The sequence below is a fragment of the Oenanthe melanoleuca genome, chromosome 1 (genome assembly GCF_029582105.1).
Source record: "Oenanthe melanoleuca isolate GR-GAL-2019-014 chromosome 1, OMel1.0, whole genome shotgun sequence".
NCBI classification, from domain to species: Eukaryota; Metazoa; Chordata; class Aves; order Passeriformes; family Muscicapidae; genus Oenanthe; species Oenanthe melanoleuca.
Window position 1 is genome coordinate 105,411,283 of NC_079333.1, and position 16,405 is coordinate 105,427,687.

General features: G+C 43.2%; 1 protein-coding gene across 2 annotated transcripts in view; it reads right to left on the reverse strand.

The window, feature by feature from the left end:
• Positions 1-5,293: 5,293 nt before the first annotated feature.
• Positions 5,294-16,405, reverse strand: part of LOC130250547 (amine oxidase [flavin-containing] B-like) — a 50,222-nt gene continuing 39,110 nt past the window's right edge. Inside the window, exons 11-16 of one of the 2 annotated variants that reach the window (XM_056486311.1) lie at positions 13,692-13,749; positions 12,731-12,828; positions 11,528-11,639; positions 9,945-10,007; positions 9,395-9,555; positions 5,294-6,742 (exon numbers count right to left, since the gene is read on the reverse strand). In XM_056486311.1, the coding sequence (XP_056342286.1) occupies positions 9,400-9,555; positions 9,945-10,007; positions 11,528-11,639; positions 12,731-12,828; positions 13,692-13,749 (487 nt within the window). In that variant the 3' untranslated portion in view covers positions 5,294-6,742; positions 9,395-9,399. Of the gene's footprint in view, positions 6,780-9,394; positions 9,556-9,944; positions 10,008-11,527; positions 11,640-12,730; positions 12,829-13,691; positions 13,750-16,405 lie in introns of both variants that reach the window. The other variant, XM_056486302.1, reaches the window with a different exon arrangement.

Below are 16,405 nucleotides of genomic sequence, written 5' to 3' on the forward strand. Positions count from 1 at the left end.
CAAGGATGCCTCAGTGCATTATTGATATGTTTCCTTTCCCCTGCTCCTTCCCAGCCAGGCACCAGAGCATATTCAAGTGAAGGTTAAATCCCAGTAGGCAGAGGGGCAAACAGAGCCACTTGACAAACCAAATCATCCAAAGGGGGTGTTTCTGCTGGGTACCACTGCCTCAAGTGCTTCTTGGAGTCTGCTGCTGCAGGGAAATGGCACTCAGAGACACTCTTCCTCTCAAAGACACTGTAAAGTTCAGTGGCATTGTGCCCTTGGGGCTGGTCTGTGCTCAGCCCCTTTCTGCTGTAGGTCAGATGAATGGATCACTTAGATTTGGATGAGGCTTTTTCTCCCCCATAAAGCTGGAGGGATGGTGGGAAGGAGTCTACAGAGCCTGTAGATGTCAGAGTAAATGGAGCTGAGTGGATATGGATTATTTCTGTTAAGAAAGGATTAGAAACATTGCTATCAGAAAATTCACTGTGCACACAGCAAAAAAAAAACAGCTCTGGAAGAAAGCTAATACCCTTTGCTTCTAAATTAGAAACAGCATCTCACCTTCTGTCAAAACACAGGGTGAGACCAGCTTGGACTCAAAACAACTTGGTTTGTCTCCCATGATGAGCCCCCATGGCACTGGGTACAGTCCCACTGGATGTGGTAGTGTGTGTTTCACAGATACTTTGGGAACAGAAAAGACATGAACCTGCTGGAGTGGGCCCAGGGAGGGTCACTAGGCTGATCACAGGACTGGAGCACCTCCCTATAAGAACAGATTGAGAGAATTGGGGCTGTTCAGCCAGGGAAGAGAAGGCTCTGGGGACACCTCAGAGAACCTTGCTGTTCCTAAAAGGGCTGGAAAGGAAGTTTTAGCAGGGCTTGTTGTGATAAAACAAAGGGGATAAAACTAAAAAAGATAGATTTAGATTAGATATAAGGTGAAACTTTGCCCAGAGAAGTTGTGGATGACCCATTCCTGGAAATGTTCAAGGCCAGGCTGGATGGGGCTCTGAGCACCCTGGTCTAGTTGAAGATGTCCCTGTTCATGGCAGGGGGTTTGGACTAGATGACCAAGAAAGATCCCTTTGCTACATCCCCTCCAACCCAAACTATTCTATGATTATATTTTAAATTATTTTTGAGCTTTTTCTAGCCTAGCTTCAGAACAGTATATTGCTACTGACTGTACAAATCATACACACTAAAATCAACTTACAAAGCCTCTTACTCAGGTGTATTTTTTTACAGCTTATCTTGGCACTCAGCTGCAAACTGAAGGCTTTTTTAGCAAACTCTGCTAATATTATGACTAGAATATCATGGCTCTGTTTCCAATTACAAGCAAATTCATCTGTAGCCTGCCTGGGTAAAGGACAGCTGTGTATTAACACATTATAAGTGCAGCTACCTATTAACATTAATTCACATGTTAGGTTCACAGAGCCCACATCATCCCTGGTGCATTTCTTCAAAGCTAAATGCCCCAAGAAGTACCTAATTGCCATCAGCAGTTGGTGGGGTGTAGAAGCTGCTTAGTTTGGTACCCAAAGATCATCTGTGCCACAGGGCAAGGCTGGTTTGACATTTCCCTTGGGCTTCTGGAAGAGCTGCCTCTTGTTGGGGCAGCAGCTGGAGGCTGAACAAGGTGCCCTTGAGTGTTTGAAAGGCACAAGGTGACTGAGTTTTGGCTCATGAATTGCCCTCTAGGTAGGTAAATATGTGTTCTTTGCAGAAAGAGTAAGATGCAAGTAAATTCCATCCAATAAGTGAATTTCCAAATCCCATCCATCCCTCCATGGACACAGAGAGGAGGACATGTCCACCAGAGTCCCACAGTACCTGCATGGGTTGAAACACCAGATGAGGAGCCCCTTCCACACCCACACCACAGAGCAGGACCAACCTGAGAAAAATGTGTCTTTTTCCCAGCAGATACCAAACTGAACTTTGGTTCTGCCATCTGATGCCAGTTTTACCTATCATTCTTGGATGCTTTTTAAATTTTTTTTTCTCTGAGGCAATTCCACAGGCTCAGGAAGAATTTATCCTGTTTTGAGCCAGAAAGAAAAACTCATCAGTCCTTCCAACATTTTGGGATTTGCTCCAGATGAGCAATTGGTATAATTACACAAGACAAGAAGAAAAAATTATCCTCAGCTCTTGTAGTAGCACTGAGCTTTGCATGATTTAGCCAAATAATTTTTGCACATATCCTATCCTCTTCTAAACAATGAGTGGGATTTCTAATTGGTTTCTTGGAAAATCATATTTGTATCTTTCGTAGATGTTAAACAAAATGGATTTCTTCTGTATTAATCTGTCCACATTAATTTTCTATATGCTAGACTGATGGAAATAATGAAGTACCCCTTGGCTGACACAGTCTCTTTGAAATGCACACTGAAAGCTTTGCAAATAACTAAATTAATAATAATACCATTTCAGTTATGTCCTCTGGGATGCTCCAGGATATGTCTGCACAAAGGGTTAAAGAGATAGGTCAAATCTGACTCCACTTTCCACTCCTCACCTCTGTGAATCACATATTTAACTATTTAGGAATTATCATTAAAATCCACATCTGTCACACAACCTGCACTCACATCAACAAAACCAACCAAGCAAAGCAAGACAAAAATTCCCCACACAAAAATGAAAATAACATCATCACAACACAGAACAAAAGTTGGCAATTCACACAAAATCCACCCTTTGTGCCTTCACCACATTACAGCAAAAATTCACCATGAACATTCTACTCTCTAACATTGTTCAGTCCATGCCTTGCCCAAACTTTCCCAATTCCCATCCTTATCTCAAAATAATCATGATCCTGGGTTTCAGCACCAAAAACACTGTGGTGGGTTGACCCTGGCTGGATGCCAGAGACCCACCAAAGCCACCACCCCCCTCAACTGGACAGGGGAGAGAAAATATAACAAATGGTTCATGAGTCAGGATAAGGACAGGGAGAGATCTCACTCACCAAAAACCATCATGAGCTAAGCAGTCTGAACTTGGACTTATTAACTGAATTTTTTACTGACATAAACAGAGCAGGATAATGAGATGAAAAATAAATTGTAAAAACAGATCTCCATTAACTTCTGCAATGTGAGTCCTTCCCAAAGGCAACAGTTCTCCACAAATTCCTTCACTGTGGGTTATTCTTCCATGGGGTCAGTCCTTCAGGCACAGCCTGCTCCAGTGTGTGTCCCCCACAGGGTCACAAGTCCTGCCAGGAATTGCTCCAGGGTGGGCTCATCTCTCCATAGGGCTGCAGGTCCCTGCCAGGACCCTGCTCAGCACAGGCTCCCATGGGTTCCCAGCCTCCTCTCAGCATCCCTGTGCTCCATTTTGGGTCTCCTCCATGGCTGCAGGTGGATCTGTGCATCCCTGAGCCCTCTGTGCCCTGCAGGTGGATCTGTGCATCCCTGAGCCCTCCATGGCTGCAGGTGGATCTGTGCATCCCTGAACCCTCCATGGCTGCAGGTGGATCTGTGCATCCCTGAGCCCTCCATGGCTGCAGGTGGATCTGTGCATCCCTGAGCCTCTGTGCCCTGCAGGTGGATCTGTGCATCCCTGTGCCCTCCGTGCCCTGCAGGTGGATCTGTGCATCCCTGAGCCCTCTGTGCCCTGCAGATGGATCTGTGCATCCCTGTGCCCTCTGTGCACTGCAGGTGGATCTGTGCATCCCTGTGCCCTCTGTGCCCTGCAGGTGGATCTGTGCATCCCTGAGCCCTCCATGGCTGCAGGTGGATCTGTGCATCCCTGTGCCCTCTGTGCCCTGCAGGTGGATCTGTGCATCCCTGTGCCCTCTGTGCCCTGCAGGTGGATCTGTGCATCCCTGAGCCCTCCATGGCTGCAGGTGGATCTGTGCATCCCTGTGCCCTCTGTGCCCTGCAGGTGGATCTGTGCATCCCTGAGCCCTCCATGGCTGCAGGTGGATCTGTGCATCCCTGTGCCCTCCATGGCTGCAGGTGGATCTGTGCATCCCTGAGCCCTCCATGCCCTGCAGGTGGATCTGTGCATCCCTGAGCTCTCTGGGCACTGCAGGTGGATCTGTGCATCCCTGAGCCCTCCATGGCTGCAGGTGGATCTGTGCATCCCTGAGCTCTCTGGGCACTGCAGGTGGATCTGTGCATCCCTGAGCCCTCTGTGCTCTGCAGGTGGATCTGTGCATCCCTGAGCCCTCCATGGCTGCAGGGGAATCTCAGCTCCATCCCCTGCAGCAGCTCCTGCCCCTCTCTCTGCACTGACCTTGGTTTGCAGGGCTGTTCCTCTCACATATTCTCACCCTGCTCTTCTCTGGCTGCAATTACAGCTGCACAATAACTCTCTTTCTTTCTTGAATTTGTTACCCCAGAGTTACCCACCCTTTCTAAATGGCCCAGCCCTGGCCAGCAGTGAGTCCATCCTGGAGCAGTCAGGGATTGGCTCTGCCTGACATGAGGGAAGCTTTCAGCACCTACTCACAGAAACCACCCTGTAGCCCCCCTGCTTCCAAAACCTGGCCACACAAACCCAGTACAGCAGCAATGCTCTAAAATCATAACCACTTGCTGGCTGCTTTGAGGGCTGTGAAATGCACTGCTGGATCTGACACGTTTCTTAGGGGACAGATGCTTTAGAGAGCGTGTGAAGGATTAGTTGAGGGTGTTTGGTTTCATTGTATTTGTGCTCCTTTAGAACTTGTAATGCTGAAAGTTAAGCCTATACAAAGAGCACTGCACACTTTGGATGTTTTTCACATGGATGATTACACTTACTCCAGTATTCATGGCCAACATTTTTGTGCAACACAGGTCCCTTCCTAGGAGAAAATTTTCTCTTCAGTTCTATTATCTCTCTAGCACTGACACTGAGCTACTGGGTGAAATTAAGTGATTTTGGTCTCTCTTTTTTTCTAGGGCTTTTATGTTTATATCACACAGTATTTGGTACAAGGTCTGTTTTCTTCTTATGTTCAGCTTAAGCTGCTTGCACTACAATGGTAAAAACTAATTCTTAAGTGTAAGAGAGTTGGTCATCTATGCTACTACCAAATGTGGCTTGATTTTTTTTAAAATTGTGTATTTAAGGGGTTCAGTGAGATTTTTTGCATTGTTTTGGGGGGGTTGCTTGGGTAGTTTTGTATTTTTTTTCTTTTATACTCTCTTTTTCTTTACAGAGCTTTCTTTACTAAGAAAAGCTGAAGTTACCTCACAGGTTTCAGTGCAAAATGCAAAATGCTGTGTCAGTAATACCACTACAACCAACTCAAAAGGGTCTTCCACAAAAGAAAAGCCTCAAACAACTCATATGACATGACAATATTTATTGATTCTAATTAAGGTTAAAAAAATTTCACAGCCGTCAGATAAAAATATCTGCAGAGCCTATTGGAAAGGGAGCTGAAGAAGGAAACCAAGGGGGACAGTCACCACAGAGGCACTTTAGAAAATGCTACGGTTATAAAAGGCACAAATTCATCACACACAGAGCATATATATTCCTGCAAAGTGAAGTCACTCTTTTATTTTTTTTTCCAAAACACAGAGGCAGGCACCACTGAGCACTGACCTGCACATGACCACAGCAGACACTCTATAAGCAGCAGTCTATGACAAAGAATTCACTGGAGAGACACTTGGAAAGCCAGGCTGCTTTGGCCATCTCGTTTTTACAATCTGTTCTTCAACAGAAGGAAGATCAAGGTGGTGGAGATGGGAGAGGGAATGCTAGTTCATTTGAACACAGGTGAGGTTTATTTGTGAACTTTTGTCACCTGTGGTTAGAGGGGCTTTGCTTCTTGCCCAAGAGCAGTGGCAGGTCTGTTATTTAATATTGACTCCCTAGTATTTCTGGAGGTCATACCATTCCTTCCTCCTCAAAAATATTACTTTTTCATGTCTCAAAAAAGAAGAAAAAAAATCTTAAAATTTCTGCACATCTGTAAAGCCTATTTCAGTGAAACAACAGTCCCACTGTGGACACAGAAAGATTTCTTTAAGCCCCATAGTTTCTTGTCCAGGCCGTGGGTTCCAGTGATGTACAATGCTCAGACAGGTAATTAATTACTTGATTAATGTCTTCATATTGAGAGCAGATGTGCTATTTGGAAAAAATGCACAGATTTAAGGGAAGACAAGGGGGCTGCCTCAGATTGCTCACATCCTTGTAATTGTTGAGTAGTTTATACAATTAGATTTTAGCACTTTGGTTAACACAGATTTCTATGCCATGACCCGTTATTCCTTGCAATATACACTGGTTTTCAGAACAGTGTACAAGAGAGTAAATTTTTTTTTTTTTTGTAAACTCTTAAGAGCATTACAAAATATGCATGGTAACACAGTTCAGTTCATAAGAGACAAACACTATTATTTCCATGGTTGTTCCTACAGTACATTTTACAAAGCTGGTAAACTCTTGGAACTTTCATGATAGCAGTTGTCTCATCAAATATGTTAATAAATTAAGAATACAGCACGACTGGTTATCCATTAAAACAGACTTCATTCCTCTCTTCAAAGGGTTGGCATGAATTTCAATTTCAAAAATGTAAGCCAGTCCTAACAGCTCCCTCTACCCATAGGGAAGCAGCTTGATTCTCTACCTCCATTTTTCAATTTCTCATCACACTGGCATCCATGTACACAAGGTGCCACGTGTTCCCTTTGTGTGGAAAATGTTGAGAAAACAGCAGCAAATCCTTTTTTTAATCCCACAGTGGTGGCAAGGTCCACAGCACAATCATAGCAAGACATGGCTGTAAAGACAGAGAGATTTCCTAAAGCTTTGGCAGTCTGCAAGGAAGAACACAGAGACTTTAGAGTGTTATTACAAATGTTACAATTCAAACCTCCTAGCTCCAATCAGATTTTATTAGAAATCTCAGGGAATATAAATTTGTTTTGAGATTCCCTGTCTCACCTACTTTAGTTGTGGCAGAGAAATGCTTTGTGGGATTGCTTTATTTTTTTTCCCATTTTTATTTTGCTTTGAAACTAAAAATAAGAAAGGTTTATAAGTATAGAAACTTTGCAATATTGTGTTTTAATTGGCCAATCTCATGAAAAGCTTAGGTTATGATTCAGTTCACTTCTAACTACCTAATTTCTGGTTTTGATTGGAATTTCTCCCCCTGTGGCACACAACATGATCTTGTCAAACTGGGAAAAACTTCTGCCAGATTCAGGAGCAAAGAAGAGGGAAATACATTTTGGATGTGAATAAAACTGATTTATCCTCATTAGTTTCATGAATTTGCTCCTCTTTAGAGAATCTGGAGAAGCAAGACCTGAATTCCAAACAGTTTTGGCAGAAAAATCACCTGCAAATGCAGCAGCTCTTTATATGTAATATATGTTTTCACTGTCTAGCACTTAAGAATATTAAGGCTAAGACTTCAAAAATGTCTTCCCAAATTTAGGTTCCTTTGTTTATTTCTGGCCTGAGAATTGTGTGAGTTGCAAAAGCTCTGAACTTCCCATTCAGCTTTCAGTTCCTAATTCATGTAGTAAAGAAATCACAGGGAGAGAAATCCACATAGAAGGTCTCTGCAGTAGGCAAATGTCCCAGCAAATTAGAGCTGGATGTGATACAACAAGAGAGGCCATATGTACACTGCTGCACTCCTCCTCTGCCTTAAAGATCTTTATGCCTGAAAAGTTCCCCCATGCATTTTAAAAGGCTGTTATGAGGCTATTCATTGGTGATAAAATCCAAGCTGCTGCTACAAGATGATGTTTAACCAGCACATCAAGTTAAAAAGAACAAAACCTAAGGGCCAGAAAGAGAGGTGCTGCTCACAAATATTACAGCTTTCCAAGCAGTTCAATTTCCATGGGACTGTTTGGAGAACAAAGTGCTGCTCTACACAAGCAAGATCAGATGCTAGCCCAAAAATCTGCCTGACACTGGTGGTACAGCTCCTCCACTGTCTGCTCACATCAGTTGCTGCATTTATTATTATTCTTCCCTCCATGCCTCTTTACTGCAATCCAGTATTTTTTACATATAAATTGCTACAGGTAGAAGGGAGAAGTGCAGCAAACAGGCTATGAAAAAATCCAGACATCTCCAGCTTCATGTGCACCAGATCTTGTTCTCAGCCACACCTGTGTCTTCCTGTTTTGTCTTGTGCACAGGTAGCACAGCAGAAATATCTAGAACAAGATGCCAACACACTGACAAGAAGCTTTGATGGGTGGATATTTTTTTACTTCTCCCCAACCCTGGCATACTGACTTCTTTATATCTTCTCCTATTTTTTCCCCCCCATTGTTTGAACAGTACCAAGCTATGGAGAAGAGAAGCACTTGCATTTGACTCTCAAATCCACACTTCTCCTTGATCTCACTATCATTTAGAACCCTGATTAGTTATAAAAGTGCATAATCAGTGCAACACAGCACAGCAGGCAGAAGTGGCAGTGCTAATCCCATCAATAAGGTTGTTAGGAAAGACCAAAACTCTGAATCAGCAAATCTGTGTTCAGCAGGAAGCAAGAGTTTGGGGGCAGAGAAGTTGGGGGTTTTTTGTTTTGGTTTGGTTTTTTTTTGTTTTATTTTGTTTGTTTAATGCTAACAGTACATTTTCAAGCCCATTGTGCCCTCCCAGGTAGGAGACAGCCTCCAGGTGCTCACAGGGACAGACTCCACTGGACAAGAGCTCTGCTGTGCCAGGCAGCTCTGAACACATCTGGGGAGCCTGAGCTTCAACCACATTGCCAAACCCAGCAGAACTATTGTCCTCTAGCCACTGTAAGATATATATATGCCACTGGAAATGCATCCTATGGTTCCACTTGCATAATTCAGATGGATAAATTTACCCTGACTTGTCCCTTGGGTGCTCCCTGAGCTCTGGACATCTGGGTAAGAAATAAAAGCACTAACAGTTTCTTACCAGTAATTTGCATGAACTACCTGATTATTCTGTAAGCTGTGGATTTCTCTTCTCAGTCTACCACACAAGAAGGAAAAATCCTTTTTTTTTTTTTTTTACAACTAGAGATTTTGTTGTACAAAATCGTTTACAAAGGGCCTGTGGAGACTTGGAGTTCAGGACCTGGTTCTGACATAAGTGTAAAACCAACCAGAAATCTCATCAGAATAGGCTTTAGAGAGGTATTTTGTCACTTCTGTTCTGAGATCTGGATAAAAAACTCAAGGTGATAATACTTGGTAACCCAAAAATTCAACAACCAAAAAGTTACTGCTAGAAGTAGGCCTGGACTCAAGGGGTTCTCCAGTATGGATCCCTTTACTATATCCCTGCCCTCCAGCCTATTTTCTCTACTGCTTTCACCTCCTCCTCAAATTTTGGCAACAAAAAACTGCATGATAAAATAAAACCTCTGGAAAAAAAAAAAAAAAAAAAGAAAACCCCTCAATTGAGAGGCTTTGAGTGGACACACCTTTTTCAGTTTCGAACCAGAAGTCCCTTTTTGTAGGCAAATAACCCAGCTGCAGCCACAGAGGTGAAGAAAGTGGAAAATCCAACCAGCTTTAGCAGTCCTGGCACAGATGGAAGGTTCCTCTCCCAGAAGGTTGTAGTGATGGGCAAAGCTGGCACATCCTGTGGGGAGAGCACCCATTATCCACATAACACACTGAGAGAGGGATATAAATGGGGAGATTCCTGCAGCAGGAACAGAACTGGGTTGAAGCATTACATCTTATCAAGAAGCAGTATATCCAGATTTTCTGCTCAGTAAAAGGGAAGAACACACACATGGAAAGGATTCACAGCCCAGTTAAGAAGTGCAGCTCCTTCCAATCCTGCCTTACAGACTTGTCAGAAAGGTTTCCATCCTCTTCCTTTTTTAGGGAAGGGCAATTTTGGTGAATAAGAGGAAGTTTATTGTGGCTTTGATTTAGTGAACTTATATAAAAACAGATGAAAAAAATTTATCTCAGCAGCAAAACAACAGGAAAAAGCTCCATTTTATCTACATAAATACTTACAATTGATTCAGGTTCTGGCTTCCAAATTTCACTCTCTGGGATTTTCCTCATAGCAAAGAGTATCTGAAAATAAATAATTCTCAATAAGTACTATTGATTCTTCAAGACAGAAAAAAACCTGGCTTTGATTGTTGTTTAAAAATGGCATCATAACTGAGCACATAAATCACAGAGTATTCAAATTTTAGAAGAAAACTCAACCTTTTACAACTTATTTCTAGGGATATTTAATAAGACACTTCTCCTAGTGATACATAGAAACAGTCACAGAAACATCTCTTTATGCTTAGTTAGTCCATGCAAGATATTGTTATTTGGCCAGTCCAGGGGAACAGGCTAATGTGATTATGACTACGAGTTAAGCAGACACTGGTGGCAAAGTGGGCCATGAAGGCACCAGCTACAAGGAACAGCTTCTTTTGCAAATTTTGTCATGATGTAGGAAGAGGAACAACATCTTGGGTGTGATAACAGAACACTACCTTCAGCCAGAGAGAAGCAAATCTAAAACTAAAACCTTCACCATGAGAAAGTCACCATTCAAAGTATCAAAGATAGCAGAGATCAGCAGGATAGCAAAGACTATTTGAAATTATACTCAGGGAAGACACCAAGATTAGCTCCTTCTACAGTGAAATAAAATGGAGGTGGTGATGATTCTTTTCAATTCCAGACACCTGTAGATTTAACATGTAACATCTTTTACAAGGGGCTTTTAGTTTTGACAAAATTCATGGACCCTGTCAACTCTTCAATGCAGGGGAGTGAGAAGCATTGAATTTTCTACACATTTTCCTTTCATAAGTTAAGGAGGAAAGGAAAACATCAAAATTTTTACCAGTCAAGTGCACATCTCTACTCCAGTGCTATGGAGGCTCTGCTGTAATGTCCTGACATTAGAGAGGCCATGAGGTGTCTGGAGCTTTCTCCAATGGGATAATTTATCAACAACTGATCTCTGTCACTTGGGGCAGGGTAGGGGCTAGATGAACTAACTCTCCACATTCCTTCCAGTACAATTTGTGCTCCTTGACTAGTTTTTAGCCAGAAAATACCCTTCACCTCATAAAACAAAGATTAAATTTCTTTTGCTGCTCCATAAACTCTAATGTTCCTGAAAATACTCGAGGAATTGGCATTTTCTCAGAAGAAGAATATCTGTGTCCTTGTTCAGTGACTCTGTGTTAAGGCTGTCTCAGTGGTACATCCCTGTGCTGGAAACACTGAGGAAGGGCCTGGCTTGGAGTGCAGAGCAGCAGGACTGAACTGTTCCCAGGCTCTCAGGATGATGATTACCAGATTTGGGAGAAAAATGACTGGGGGAGAATTTGGGACTTCTGTAAAAGAGAGAATTTAATCCTAGAAACAAGGGGAGAGTTTGACAGAATAGCCAGAGCCCTTCCTAACACTCCAAATCTAAGTGCAAAACCTTCATCCTTTTTGGAGTCAATCCCTTTTGCAGGGATTTGCATCAAGATTCAGAACACCTGAAGCTGTCAACACTCAGCTCTCATCTCCCCCCCCCACCACAAGACCTTTCATTTCCAACAGCACATTTTACAATGTCCCCTGAGCATCTGCACCTCTCTGGCTGCTCTTTCTCCAGCCTGGACAGCCCCCTCCATGTACCCACTCCACTCAGTGGCTGTCTCTGTGCCAGCAAAGTAGATCCTGCCAAAGGGCTGTCGAATGATCCTGCAGGGGGAAAAGCAGAAAGTCACATCAGTATCAAAAAGGAACTGAAATAGCTGGGTTAATGCTGGAATAAAAGTGTTTTAAATGACAGCAAGCACTTAAAGATAATAGCAGTGGGTGAGTGGAGCTGGAGGAGGAGGCTGGGTGGCATTTAATTTCTTACAGTGTTCACATTTTTTAAATGTTTACACTATTTATAGGTGAAAACGACAACTATAGGTGTAAAGGACAATTATTTTGAGATGAGACTTACACTATCTCACAGTTCCAGCCTGTGGCATAAGCACCAATGCCAGGCATTACTGGCACAGTGCAGCATTCTGAATATTTCCCCAAAATATTTGAAGCAATAAGTAAATAAACAAAAAGCATTGTTTTAACTCTATTTTTGCCAGAATCTGCAATAATTATCATTTTCATTACTTCAAATACTAAGGCTTCCATAAGCTCTTCCTTACTACTGCTTTATTGCTCTAAGTTACTTTTAAATTTTAAGAACTGAAACTTTAAAAGTACAGCTCTTCTACCACATTAAAACCTGTGTATCTAAATCCAATCAACAGTCTGAAGTAAGTATTTTTCCCCTTGGTAAATCTTATTTTCATGCAAAAACTTAAGTGGGAGAGGATTGTATACAACAGCACACTAATCACTATATTAAGTTTTCATTGCTAATAAAAAAACGGAATGGCCCAAAGAAATCACTCATTATCATCAATGTCAGCAAGAACCCTCTGTCAGTATTTTTAAATCATCATCTAAAGGTGTGCTTGAAATGGTCGCACTGATCTCAAATACCCAAAGCCATTTTTGCAAGCAGACTGTGGAAGCTTCCCAGCTCCCTTCCCAGAACCTCCTCAGCTGAGCTCACCAAATAACAGGAGAGGATAAAGCCCCTCATGATTCTGAACTCATCCATCACAAAGCCCAACAGAGACAAGTGGAAGGTTATCCCATCTGCTTAAAACATCCCCCAGTGATCTTAAAGGTATGAAGTGAACAGTGACAGAGGATTTATGACCCTTTCTGAGGATATTTATTAACTTGGTCTTATCTCACCCTCCAAAGCCCACTATAAACAGACACTGTACCTTCCATACTGAGTCATTATGCCTGGTGGGAAGTAGGCTGTGTAGCAGCCCCCAGAATACTGCTCCTCACACCAGTTCTTCTCTTCATAATGCACAGGCTGTAAAACAGAGATTAATTCGCTCAGGGAAAGGACAAAGTCTTGAGGAAGTTAATAACAGAACAGCTTATCATTTGTTGCATGTCAGTGCAACAAGATGAGCACACTTAACAAATCTCTTAATGCAGCATGAATGCAACACAGTAATCCCTATTTTTTTTTTTAAATAGGAATATACCATCTAAAAAACTAGTTAATCTGGCCATTGTAGAGCATAATCCTCTTAATCTGTCAATGTTAATTTATGCTTTATGAACAAATTTATGCTTTGAGCCTTGTAAAGCAACATTAACCTCTGGTGATACAGTTGTATACTGTAATGTGTACACTGGGTACAAATATACACTGTTCAAAATGCAAAGTGTGGCACTTTCATGGTTCTGTGTGCAATGTTGTTGTGTTGAAGAAAATCATAACCCTGTAAAATTGTTCTTAAAAGTGTAAGTGGTGTTAATCACATAATCTGAGTGTGAGATCACACAAACCCCAATTTTCATTTACATTTACATGGAAGAGAAGGCAAGGGAAAGGCAAAAGAAAACCAACCCAACATGAGCAGCAGTGGATCTGAACAGCTAGTAAGAGAGAAGATTGGCATGGACAGGGAGGGAAAGCAAGCCTGCCACGTGTGACAGCAGCTGAGGTTTATGGTGGCAAGCACTGAGAATCCCACCCATGGAGCTGGACAAGAATATATCAACAAAAACATCTTTTAATGTTCATTAATGTTCATAAAGCTCATTCTTATCCTGTCAAAACCAATCCAAGGCTTGCCATTATCTTCACACCTCTAGTGGGGGCAGCAGGTGCCCCCATAGCAGGTACCTTTTCCAAAGGAACCTTTCCAGAGATTTTGTGCTTACATGTAAAGCTTCCTCTGATCCCAGAACCTTTGCATAGAGCTCACACAGCTTTGTCTTCCTGCAAGAGAAAAGCAACAGAAGGCTTCAGTGTGAGGAAAGAGAAAAACAAAATCACTTCTAATATACCCTATATCTAAAATGACAAGTATTCTATCTGCTGGAATTTGAGGTTCCAGCTTTTTAGGATCTATCCCAATTCATCAGCCTCTGGATCACTAGAAATAACCCAAGCTCCTGTGCTGCATAAGTGCTGCTTTTCCAGCAGTTTTGCAAGCTGCTCTCTTAAGATAACTCCAAGTAGCCCAAACCCTCAAATTATCCAAATGGTCTCCAGGCTGTCAGGGAAAAAAAAGTAGTAAAGGACTGCACTTTTTTGTTTTGGCACATAGTCTAACTTCCAGTTTGTTCCTACAAAGATTCAGGTCTCAATATACTGTGGCTCTCAGGTAATCAGCACTTAATTTCTGTTTATATAAAATTTCCTCCTGTTTTAAGTTTATGTGTCTATAAATCATTGAATATACTTCATTCTGTAGCAAACCCCAAGTGCAATTAATTTTGTTCCTACAAGCCCTTGGGTCTTACTCTCAGCCATGCTGCACCAATTCCCAAAAGCAAGATCAGGATGAAATAACATTTATAGAAAACAAACACCGCTCTGGAAAGACATTTAGTTCTGGAAGAAAATCCAGTGTCAAAAAGCCATGCTGGGCACAGAAATACAAGAGTCCCATCTCTGTAATTGTGAGGGCTACCCTTCCAGCTCTAAAAGCACATGAAGAAAACATCCACAACTGATGTAAGAAGGAACCCAGCTCTACAGGAGCCCAGCTCTACCCAGGAGCAGCTGAACTCAAAGGAAGAGGAAAGAGGATGAAGAGAAATAGGATGAACTGAAGGGCCTTGGAGGTGTCCTCACATGCAGGTTGGAGCTTGAGAAAGTGAAGGTTGCTACAGCTCAGGAGGAGCCCTGGGGTGGTGCTGCTGGCAAGTATCAAGCCCAGCATCAGGGGGAAGGAAACAGCCCCTTCTTTTGCCCTGGGGCACAGGACAAGGGTCAGCCTGCTCCAGAAGCAGTGATGGGCCAGGAAGGCTCAGAGAGCTCCAGGACCTGAATATGAACATTCCTCTGCACTCAGGGGTGACACAAATCCAGCAGCAGCCATAAGGAAAAAGGTGATTTCCCAATTTCTCCATACCTGGGGTGAGCACTGTGCCCTGCAGGCCACCAGCACATACCCAGTGTCTGAACAGAAGAAAGTTATCTTAACAGCAGGGTCCAGGCCAGCCTCTGCTGAGGTCTGCCACCACCTCTCCCAAATGTCATCAACTCCTCCTTTCAGGGCAGGTCAGACACCCCACAGGCTCCACAGGAGAGGGAGTTATCACCTTGGGACCCATCTGCTTCTGCTCCTCCCAGAATTGGCAGGGATAAGAAAGACCCCTCTAGACCTTCCTGTCTCCTGTCCTTTTTCCATAATGACTTGCAGACCCTCCAGGGAGCCTGGAATTGCTATACCAGTGACAGGTAAGTATTGTCACTTGTGGCCACCTGCAGGGCTCCACCAAGGTGCAAGTTCACAGCTGTGTGCTGAGTACATTGCAAACACATATTAGTTAGTTTAAGATAGCTGTGTAAAGGAAAATATTAAGCTGCAGGTCAAGGGCATCTTAAAGTGTAGACATTGGAAGGAATTCTTCATCAGTAACAGGGTGTTATTTGACTGGGGAAAAAAAAAAAAACCCAAATGACCAAACAGAACAAAAACCAAACCAGCAATTTCTAAAGGATTTATTCAACATAAATCAATCACTGAGGACATTTCCCCTAATAAGAGCAATCTTTGCATCTTGCTGGTCTCTCTGCAAGATCTACACTTTTTTGTCCTAGAGAAGTTTAAATAAATTCTTATTAATGGACTTGCAGTTAATGCTAGCATGGAACATAACAGCACTACATGGAATATGCAGTGAGTAAAAGCCTCATTTCTTGGCTTTGGGCTCAGGTGTGAAATTGCTGGAAGCACTAAAGAAGAGGAATGTAATGCTTGGAGCTACCAAGGTAGGGTCTTGTTGAAAGTCAGACTGTGCCCAGTGTGGAAGTGCTCATGCAGACACTCAGCTCTTCTCCTGGTCTCCTATTCCACAGCAGGGTGTGATGCCATGGCCTTCACTGCAGAGCTCTGAGAGGCAGGGCACAATCTCACCCCTGGTGCCTTCCCACCCCTGGGAAGACCAGCTGGAAGGATGGAATTTACTCCCTTCAGTCTGGCTTAGGCTGCAAAGAGGTTTCCATTCTCTCACACAACTTTTGTTTTCAGAGATGATTTAGGATAGCTGCCACAGACTCCACATCCTACTCTTCATAGCCAAGGATTACCAAAAACCCCCATCCCATCCTGAGCATGATGAAGGAGAGCCCAGGTTGTGCTGGTAGCTGAGCACAGCATCTCAGCAGGGTACACCCTCTGCAGGTGTCCCAAGCCTGTGCTCAGAAGAGATCCCTCCCTGCAACACCCCAGCCCTCACCTGAACCAGCCAAACTGGTTGAGTGTGCACTGGGAGCAGGTCTGGGCTCATGTTCTGCCTTCTCCTGGACCCCAAATCCCACTGGGGAGGGCAGGAGCTGCAGTGCAGCCCAGCAGGTTCCTGCCTTTCCTGGCCAAGGCTCCTGGAGCCAGAGGCAGCCCTGCACCAGGGCACAGCCAGCACAC